The sequence below is a fragment of the Numida meleagris genome, chromosome 3 (genome assembly GCF_002078875.1).
Source record: "Numida meleagris isolate 19003 breed g44 Domestic line chromosome 3, NumMel1.0, whole genome shotgun sequence".
In the NCBI taxonomy this organism is placed as follows: Eukaryota; Metazoa; Chordata; class Aves; order Galliformes; family Numididae; genus Numida; species Numida meleagris.
In genome coordinates this window covers 67,346,047-67,356,967 of record NC_034411.1, presented here as the reverse complement: position 1 = coordinate 67,356,967, position 10,921 = coordinate 67,346,047, and the positions used below count along the sequence as shown (strand labels likewise).

General features: G+C 40.6%; 1 protein-coding gene and 1 long non-coding RNA gene across 5 annotated transcripts in view; both read left to right on the top strand.

The window, feature by feature from the left end:
* On the top strand, nt 5–5,297 carry LOC110395389. Its single transcript, XR_002436368.1, has 4 exons — nt 5–144; nt 386–576; nt 2,020–2,098; nt 4,124–5,297. It is a non-coding gene; the product is annotated as an uncharacterized LOC110395389 (long non-coding RNA).
* Nucleotides 5,599–10,921, top strand: part of AFG1L (AFG1 like ATPase) — a 65,028-nt gene continuing 59,705 nt past the window's right edge. Inside the window, exon 1 of one of the 4 annotated variants that reach the window (XM_021389701.1) lies at nt 5,599–5,765. In XM_021389701.1, the coding sequence (XP_021245376.1) occupies nt 5,666–5,765 (100 nt within the window). In that variant the 5' untranslated portion in view covers nt 5,599–5,665. The remainder of the gene's footprint in view (nt 5,766–10,921) is intronic. The other 3 variants (XM_021389698.1, XM_021389700.1, XM_021389699.1) reach the window with 3 other exon arrangements.

The following is a 10,921-nucleotide window of genomic DNA, read 5'->3' as shown; positions in this document are numbered from 1 at the left end:
GCAACCTCACTCGCTGCGCCCCGCGCGGCCGCCCGCCTTCAGAACTACAAGTCCCGGCGTGCGCGGGATGTGCGTGGCGCGGCGGCTGGGAGAGCTTGGTTCCTCGGGCCCGCCCGTGGCTGTGGGTTTTTAAACCAAAGGGAGGTTAGCGATTACAGCAAAAATAATACTCAGCTCTGAGCTGGAACTTCTCACCAGCGAATCTTGGCACTGTGCACAGGGATGGGGGATCCAGGATAGGTTACGCTGGGAGGGAGTGAGGGAATTCTGGAGATGTTTACAAATGTGTGGGCAGAATTAAGGAATGGGCAGTGGGCCTGTCATGGGCTGGTCTGAATTAGCAGATGACACCTCAGTAATGTATGCACAATATTTTGTTTTTCAGGTGGCAAATGGAGGACTATAAAGACACTTAACAAGACAGTTTTGATGATTGAAGTATGAGAATAAGAAAAAATCTTTGTGACAGCATTGCCAATAGATGTGGTCAAAGCCATCTGTACCAAGATGAAGGAAAAAATTCTGTCATCGTCATTCCGCAAAGCAACATGTCAACAGCCAGGCTGGGACCCCTGGGTGAGCTATACTCGGTGCCAGGCACAGGCCAGAGGGACCCCAGCAAAGGCCTTGCCTTGAAAATGGAGCCTGGAGGATGAAAAAGGCCTTAAGGAAGGTGGCAATGTTGTCTGCAGCAGGCTTAAGGCTTTTAGCGATGACAAATCCTTCAGTTTTCACAAATGATAGGCACTTAATGGCAGTATAGCCAACTAGCTCAGAATTGATAGCTTACCAAGCTAAGAGTTTGTTAACGTTTCATTTATAAAGGACAAGAAGGGGAATTTGTGTTCTCAGAAAATAAGTAAATGGGAAGTTAGGACCTTGAAGAAAGGTAAAGGGGGGAGAAAAGAATGAGAGGGAGAAGAGTGGCTGATGGAATCCTGCCCTGCGAAGGCATAAAGCCATTGCTGCTTCTGTGCCTGACTCAAATACCCAACTCAATCACTGGCAAAAGAAATGGAAAGTTTGCCCTCTGCTGCACTGAGGACATCAGTGAATGGTAATTCTATCAGCCCATTGCTAATATTTCTAAATGACTCTATCATCTTAGAGATCTTCCAGATTTTTGTTTTAATATCTGCTAACAGTATCCCTGAAATAAGAAAATACATATTTCATTTTCCTTCATTATGAAAGAGTTCTGTGACTCAACTACTAGCTAGGTAGAATGAGACTGTAGAAAAACTAGTAATATTTTTTTTTTAAGAATTTGTGTCTAGGCGATAGGCAAAATGGCAGGTTGCCCACAAATCACATTCAAGAGATTCAAATTTCACATCCAGTGAGTTTGGATAACAGTTGTCTAGAATAAAAAGGTAATTAAGAAACTGAAATGAACCCAAGTTACAAAAATAGCCCATCCACAGAACAAGCATGCTGTAGGTGTTTTGCTTGGTAACTTTTCTCTGAATTTCCTGCTCATCACTCCTCCAGTATAATTCTTGTCCTTACTACTGCACCTTCCTTATTCTTTCTTACTGCTAATAGCTGCTAACTACTTACTTTATAATTATAAACAGAAATTAAGCTGACAAAATTTTACAATGTAACAGTGAAAGAAAGCTGCACTTGAATTACACGAGTTATTAAACTGGTCTTGCAACCAAGGCAAGAAAGTCTCATGCATTCTGCTGAGATTACTTACACACACTTCTGCATAGGCTTTTGTTTTTACACAACTTATGCAACCACATCTGACTGCAAATGTGAAAATAAGGCAGAGCACTGCTATTATCTTAAGTGTATATTAAGTAATATATTGCCTAACTGGTTTTATTATCCATTCAAAATTATAAAGTGCCTGATATTGCGCATTTGGGAAGATGGTGAGCATATGATTAATGATGAATAGAATTTGTTCTTATGCTGAGTAAATACTACTAACAGCGAGCCTTAAGTTGACTGTTTTTTTCTCACAGCATACCATCTTAGCAACACTATTTTCTCTGCTTTTCCTAACAGAGATAACTGGTGCTGGAGAGCCATAGGGAGGGAAGTGACAGGGAGTGAATATTTTAGTGCCCATGTGTCAATAGTATTGGTGAGTATGGAGGCTACAGCCATTCAGTAATGTCTCCCATCTCTGTTGTTGTTGTTTTTATTTCCATTATCTTAGCTGGGAATCAAATCCTCTGTCCTGGAAGACAAAGGGGAAGATTCCCTGCTTCAAGACTAGACTCCCCTTTACGTGTGTGAAAGTGCACATGCCACACTGGCTGGATGATGCTGCAAGGAGGAGTGAATGAAGGTGGGGGAAGATCAGACTCCTTTGAGTCTGCTTGTTTCCTTCCAACCCTCAGAGAATGTGTTTATTTTAAATTATGGATCATATTTTTTGTGAACCATGAGACTCTGGAGTTACACTGTAGTTACACTGTCTGCTTGATGCAGACGTTCATCTCTCAGGATGGAAAAGGTGAACTTAAGTTCAGAAAGGATGTTTCAATTCTATTTCTGATGTGAACTTTGGGCCAAATTTCAAATCTGGAGGGAGAGAGGTCAGCTGGGTTTGTAGGTCCAAAGATTATATGCAAGAAATCAAGCATTTAGACAAACAACCAAGAGATTAGGAATTCATGGATTTGTTGCCACACATTATTTATTCAGCTAAGATTTTCTTGCATAACTTCAAGAAGTGTTATGAATACTACAGTTTCCTGGCATGTACCCACAGAAGCAAGCAATAATGTATGATTAATTCTTAAGTTTAGTATAGCGATACCTCTCAAGTTGTTATTTGTTTTTAAAAGAAAAAGAAATTACATTTAACTGCATAGGAAACCAATTCTCTGCATTACCCAGCTGGGGTTCCCCAGCCTTGTGACAAGCTCCCAAGCTAATACATTTTAGTCAACACAGGCATATTTTGTCAAAATTTCTGAAGAATGCTGACCCAGCATAAGCCAAAGAAGAAAAACCAACGTAAAGCATTGAACTAATTGTGCAATGCATTATGTGGAAAAATGACTTCCTGATGCCAGCATTAGTAGGTGGTTCTTTCAAGCATGGTGTTTGGATATCTACATTTGGTTCTTATCTTCCAGATATAAATATTTTGTATATAAATATAACTTATTATATCCACATGTATTAACTATTGTATTCAATTCCTCTTCTCTCTTTTTACATGATATTTTTCCTCTCAGCACAAATGATCCTCATATATACTTCTAGATTTCTTATTGTTTAAAATGTCATCCACTAGCTCACAGGTATTTACTATGTGAACCCCTTGTTCTAGAGAAGCTGAGTAATGCTCTTGTAGCTGGAAAGTTGTGCAATGAGCTTCTAACACATTGAACTGAGTGAGCTGACTGAAATGCAAGCTGTAAACAGACGGACATGTAAAAATAGCTCTAAGTACGTAGGTTTGGGAGCATTTTTTGGAGCTTTAATAATCTTAGATTTGATAAGCAACATAAACTATCTATTGCATATTTGATTATTTCTGAACAGATAAAGCTAAAATCAAGTTTACCTCAGAGTGTTCTGTCATAACCCTAGGAAAATGGCATTTGATGCAAACTTGTGTTAATAAAAACAAGCCACAAAATCTGTTTTCGTAGAGTAGGGTGAGTGACCACTCTTGCATCAAAAGTACATATATATATTGGAGCCAAAGATGTTTCCCATGGTGGAAACATCTTGGAGCCTTGTAGGCAGGTAGAGCCTACCCTCCTTCTAGAGGAACTCAGAAGACGTTTGGAAAAGATCTAAATATCTTTGGACACATACATCCCTGTGGGTTCAGCACACCTTATTTTCCAGAAGAGTGAATTTTGTAACTCCAGAGTCTAGAGGAGGACTTCAGGGTGGTTTCGTTATGCCCCTATTTGTGTTCTTATTTAAGACCACCTTTTATTTTGGTTAGCTTGCAAACTAATAATGCTGCTAAGTTAAGCAAGTGTCAACCTAATTCCATCTTTAAAACTTTATTTCTCTGGAGGCAAAAAAAGGGATTGGATCCAGTGAATTAAGGGTACAAATGTTCTATAGAATGGATCTGTATCTGTTACAAGACATTAACCACAACAATCTACAGATTATCCAATTCTTGTTATTTTAGGTTAGCATCAAAATGTGACTTTGCTGAATGCAGATTCAGTTCCTGGGGTGTTCAGTACCGTGGCACATATCATGGCATTTTGGAGTTCGCTGTGTACAGAAGCACTGCAAAAAGTTTTTTCACTTAGGTAGAGAATAACAGAACAGACCCAAATGGGAATTTTTTCTATACTGTCTTGGATAACAAGGTTAAGCAGAGAATCTGTTAAGACAACAACAACAAAAAAAACCAGTGACAATTTAAATAAATCAGATGTTTTTGCTGAAGATTATGCTGTCATTTTCTCCAATTATTCTTGACATTTCACCCAATCGTATTGTGATCTGAGTTAATAATGGAAGAAAAAGAACGGCTCTCGTTGCCTTGTTTATTCTTTGTTCTCAAGGAGATAAGCTGTTTATAAGGATATTTGTTATTTAAATCACTTTTACTGAAGTTGTTTGTTTCCTTGTTTGAGATTCTAAAAATATTGCAACAATTGCAATGCATCTTTGAAACGCCTATTCACTTCACTATGATTTGTACTGAAACTCATTCCTAAATGGGCACAGGTGTTGATAGCTAGAATGAGTCAAAACCAATAAGTGCTCAATAAAGAGAAGATGAAAGAAAATGCACTGAGCTCTTTTAAGATGTGATAAATTGGCATTTTAGTTCATAGCTTAATTAGGTATGTAGCATTGAAGATGTGCCTGGTGCAACTGCATATTTTAAAACAGTTGAACATAGAATTATGGAATCACAGAATCATGAAGGTTGGAAAAGACTACTAAGATAATCTAGTCCAACCATCAGCCCATCCCCACCATGCCCAGTAACCATGTCTGACAGTGCCACATCCACGTGTTCCTTGAACACCTCCAGGGACGATGGCTCCAACACGTTGGAACATAATTTCATGTACCATTAATATTTGCAAGATCATAAATTTTATTAAAAAATAGTAATACTATTCAGTAGAATCTACTTTAGTACTTTTGTAGGTTATGTTTGCAATCAGTTCTACAGTGCCTTGATGTGGTATTTTGCTACCTTCTTACGTAAGAAACCTTGTTGGATAGTGTTCTATGATAATGACTTGTTCACTTGCTCATGTTGCACAGAAATTTAACTCTAGAATATATTATAGGAATTCTGATACTGAAAAGGCAGAAATAAAGCATTTTCTTCATGCTTTTACTGTGAGCAGACATCTTTTATCTTTTTTCTTAAAAAAGGCACTCACTGGGCAACATCTACTGAGGCCACATCCTGACGCGTGGGTGCATTTGTGACAGCAACAGAGGGGCAACCAGCCGACAGGCGAATGGTAAGGTTATTGGTTCCTGACTGCCAGTGCCCTTTTATTGGAATCTACGCCCGTTTGCTTGTTTGTTTGTTCATAGCACTGTGCCTTTCTGTCACGTAGTCTGTCAAACTGAAGCCGGTGGCTGCAGCGCCTCGCCCAGCTCCGGGCTCCCGTGCCCGTCCCAGCGCCCTCACCCCGGGACTCCATTTCCCAGTGCGCCCCGCGGCCCTCGCCGCAGAGGTCGCGCGGGGAAGATGGCGGCGCCCGTGTCGCCCTTGGTTACTGCTTGCTGCTTGCTGCGGGCACCGGCGCGGCTTGCCGCCCGCCTGCTGCCGGCATGGGCCCTGCCGAGAGGTCAGTGCCGCCAACCCCGCGCCGTGCCCAAGGGAGGGCGAGCCCGGGAGCGCGGAGCCGTGGAGGGGGGAGCCTGGCGGGCGCGGCTTCGCCGGAGAGGGGACACGCTGGTGCCGGACTCCGCCGCTGGGCTGCCGGCGGAGCTCGGTGCCGGCCCTCAGCGGGGCAAGAAGGCGGCCGCTACGCCTGGCTGTCCCTGAGGGACTCTATCGCGTCCTCCTGTTCTCCGCGGCCTGCCGCCTCTGCCCGGCCCGGGGCCTGCGGCGGGCTTAGCCGGCCCTGTGACTTCCCTGGACTGCATCTCCACCTGACTGCTCACTTATCTCGGTGACTCTTCCCCAAATGGGTCCTCTCATCTGTCACAGCAGCTGAGCTTTCACTTGTAGCCTGGAAAAGTCAGTATAGTACAAAAACTCATAGGAAACCAGGTTTTGTTCGCTTGAGACTTAGGTTAGAAGCTGTGGTCATTTCTCTAGTGAGAGCTCTCCAGGGCAGTGGGCACAGCCCCAGGTTGCTGGAGTTCAAGGAGTGTTGGGACAGTGCCCTTGGACGTACGGTTTGGATTTTGAGTGGTCCTGTGTGAAGCTCAGAGCTGGACTCTGTGTTCCCCGTGCGTCATCGAGGAGCAATAAGTGTTCACATACATGCATTGTATTGTGACAGTACGATACTTACATCCTAAGGCAAACAGACTGAAAAGAGATGTATTGATTAAATAAGTGCTACCATTAGTACAATGGTTGTATTTTTTATTTAATGGTGATATTGCTTCCAATCTTTAAATTTGTGTCTTTTTTTAAGTCTGAACAAATCCGATGACATTGTCTGCATTTCTTTGGCTTCCATGTTAAAAGGAAAGGTGGTCCCTCCACTTATTGTTTGCGGACATCCGCAGGGATGGGCAGTGATCACTGAATTGGTTTATAATCCTGTTCTTATAATCAGTGTTTCCTTTTTTTGTGTAGTTTGCTTGCTGCACCTTTATGCCTCTTGAAAGACTTCTGGAGTAATATTTGTGAACAATTTCCGTGACAAACTTTCCTGTCGTTTCTGCTTGCACTTCTTGCTGAAGTTGTTAAATGGACTCTGCATGGAAATAGGACAAGAAATCTAATTTCCCTCATAATTTCATGGGCACCTATGAAAAAATCAGAGTTCTAGTTCTGCTGTAACACTCATATTTCTCTAGAAGCTTAAATACAGAATATATGTTCATATAGGAACAGTTATATAATGAATGGACTGTAAGAAGGCTAAATATGTTTTAAGTGATTCATCTAAGGTCACTCAAGGAGACAAAGATGAATGGACAGTCTAAGTCCATGTATCTTAGCTGCAATCTGCTTTTTCTGATCAACAATTTCTAAAAGTTGTTTTCTATTACACCTTGCTGTCACCCCCCAAATTCTGGTGTTTTTGAAAAGTTCTTAAGGCAGAATGATGTCTGCAAAGTAGCAATGAAACAGATGTGCTTCCTGCATTGGCACTGGCTTAGCCATTGCTATTCCTAGCTTCTTGATGGCAGCGGTCTATGGAGATGGCAGCTAGGTTATCTCTTGGTTGTGGACTTTGGTGCACTTGTCCCCGTGGTGAGTTTGGTCTAGGTGCAGTTCTTAACTGCGGGGAGTATTTTCTGTCTTGAAGGCAAACAGCAATTGAGCACTAGAGGAAGCTATTATAGGAAGTGATTGATTCCCCATCTCTTATGTCTTTGCAGTGCATTTTCTTCAGGATATGTAGTCAATCACAATTTACGGGCATAGATCAGAGGTAATTAGATGAATACTGCTTTCCTAATACTTAAAAAGTTCATTGTTGTCTTCCATCCTTAATCTCCATGAAGGAAAAGTATTTCTGATAATTCTCATGGTGGAGTGACTTGAAGAATACATACAGAACAAAGTTTAAATGCATTTTAAATCCATTCAAGGAGTTCTTTCCATTTTGACTAGCTTCCAAAATTAACAATACGTATTTACACAAGTACTGTATATGACTGACAATCTATGAAGTAAGAATAGTAATCTGAAGCTTGATTTACCTTTTGTAATGAAAGGATCTAAGTTCCATTTCTTTGACCTTTGCTTCTGTAGCTGGATATTATGTATCTTTTTATGTTTTTCCTTTTTTCTTTAGATTTTTTCTATATTTAATTCCATAGAAGGTTCACAATTCTAATCAGATGTTTTAAAGATGCTTTGTTCTATAGCAGTAAAGGATTTTGCAGATCAAATTTGAATTAGTCTGTGGAAGTACAACACTTTCTCAGTAATGAATAATCATTTTAAACACGCATGAGGTCTTCTTTGCATAACTTTAATTTATTAATCTTTGAGTTTTCAAGGCATTGGTTTCTATGCTTATAGAAAGATGGGAAAGCTGAAATTCATGACAGGGAAGCCCATGTTCTTTTGTAGGTTCAGATATGGGGGATGCAGTGACCTGCTAGGGTTTTTGCTAGAAATTCTCTTCTGATGACTTTATGACATCGCAATTCAATACCTTACGCAATTACATACAACTAGGAGAGGGAAAAAAAGGGTTGCCAGGGTGAGTGGTGTTTTTCTCAGCTACCCTTCTGACCTCTCAACCTCCTGGCTTCTGTCAAGATCGGTTTATGACAGGCCACAATCCAGCTTCCATTTCAGATTGTCTTCTTACATAAATAACTCCAGTGCCTGCCTCAGCTGTGAGCTTTGCTCTCAGAAGCAGTGTCATTGAAACTTGCTTGCCTTTTTCCAATGTCATCTCAGACATGAGTTCTAAGTGGCAAAAGGAAAGCTTGACAATGTACTGATTAAATTTTCAATTTGTTGCTCTTTTCCAGAGCAGAATGTCTTTGAAGTTAAGAATGCATTTTATTTTTAGATTTTGATGTGAGCGCTTATCTTTTCAGTGATAAATCAATGCAAGTTTACTGAAGGTGTCTTAAGTAACTCACTTGAAGGGAATTTTTATAGTTTCAGGTTGGCATTTACATTAAGTAATTTTACATTGATACGTTTTTGTTGTCTTTGAGGTTTTTTCCCCCTCTGATTTCTCCGAGATTTCTCTCTGTCTTTTTTTTTGTTTTGTTTTTATCACAGTAGGTTTTTGTTGCAGCAAAGTCTGTGATTCTTGGATAGGCAGGCAGAAAGGCAAATGCAAGCAGCTAATTTTGCAGCTTGAAGTAAAATGAGATTGCCCTAGTGCTTATGTTTCAGGAACAGTAAAATGAGATTGTCCTAATGCTTGTGTTTCAGGAACAGGAATTTAATAGAAAGTTGCAACCTACTGGCAATTCTTAAATAGTAGTGAATGCTAGGCAGAACATGATAAAATCAAACACTGTCATGCACCCTGGGGGTGGGAAGGATCATGTCTCTAGTTTTACACTGGTCTATGTAAAACTGAGTAATCAGTTGACACTGGGCTTTTCTATAGTCTTATCTAGATACATTAAGTGGTTTTTCTCTGTGACACTGGGGCACTTCAGAAGGAAACTAATAAAAGCAAGTAACAGTTTATATAACATGAAGATGCGAAGCAGGAAGAGAGAAAAATGAGTTGTAGTGTTGTGAATGATTTTGCAGTCTGCTCCACAGTGCAGGTGAGAATGGAAGACTTACTTGTTTGTCTCTCAGTATAGTTTTTCACTTGAGTAGCTGTCTTCTGTTGACTTCTCTTTAAAACCCATACATGCTTTATGTTCCTTTTAGGGTCTATGACTTTGCAGTGACACATTTGAATTTATCACTTACCAGTTATTGTGGTATCCTGGTACCCCTCACCATATTTAAATCTTGGCATTTGGTATTATTTTAGGAGAACAGTGAGCAATTTGTCCCACAACACCCTCCGTCATCACTTGCAAAGTCTCCATCTCTGTCATCTGTTAATGACATAGTGTTTTATTCCCATTCCCAGGATGGTCAGCTGGAAGTATGTGTAATTGGAGACAAAAGGCACACATGTGAGCTGCCCCATTGGTGTCCCTTGTCCATGGCCAAGAAGGCAGTGAGCCACAAACCCTTTCTTATCCCTAAGCCAGCTTTTATTTTTTTCTCCTAATCTCATGGTAAGCAGAGGGAACTACAGACTTTGTAGGTATAGTGGGGTACTGGCTGGCCCCTCACATCAGAGCTTTCAGAGCCATCAAGCTATACGTGTCGTGAAGGCAGTCAGTAGTTAGGAGGTGCAAACCACAGGACTGAGGCTGACTTTATGTAGGAGTAAGTGGGAAAAATAAGATGAAGGTGAACTTTGATAGATCATCTATCTGTTTCTCTTCCCCTTACCTCATTCTATTTGAATGCAGATCAGGTATCACTGACCTGTAATTGATAAATTTTCACCAAGCTTACTCTTAAAATTCTCTCTTCATCAATTAACCCATTTCACTGCCTTAAGTAGGTTTACAGTTTAATTCTCTTTTCCTTATCTCCAGATAGGTGAAGGATTCTGAGAAAGTGATGTGATTTTCTTTAGCCTTCTGTAAAGGTTTTAATAAAGTTTTTGCAATAACAGACGTTGAACTTAACTCTCTAGGTGATCATTTTTGCTAGAGATGAGCTAATTACTTTTAATTCATGGCAGTAACTCAGTTCTTTTGGGGCTGGAGAATTTGGTGTAATTATTGGCTACAGGTGTAAACAGTGGCTGCCTTGCTTTGGAGAAACTGAGGTGTTTTTTGTGCTTTTGTTTTATAGCCATATCCATTTTTTTATAACAATTATAGGCTCTTCTTGTGCCTCTCTGAGCCCTCTTGCAATATCTCTGTAGGTTGTGACCAATGGTGTAACAAATACTAATTCACACATTTGTCGAGGCTTTGTTGTGTTCATACCTTTTATGAAGTATGATATGAAAATCAGGCAGAGCATACGCCTATTGAGTAGAACAGGGTTATTTCATGTGTGCTTATATTTTGCTCCTCATGTACATATATGCACACACATGCACACATACCTCAGAGTACTTTTTTCTTTCTTTACTCCCTCCCCAGTAATGTTATGATGATAATCCACTGCCACTATGTGATCCAGCGTAGCCTTGGATTGTTTTCTGCAGAGTTGCTCTTTAGATGGTCAATGTCCATCTCTGAAGTTCAGTTAGTTATTCCCCCTAAGAACAATGCCGTGTTGCGTTACATTCTGTTTGGTGTGCTCTGCCTTGCC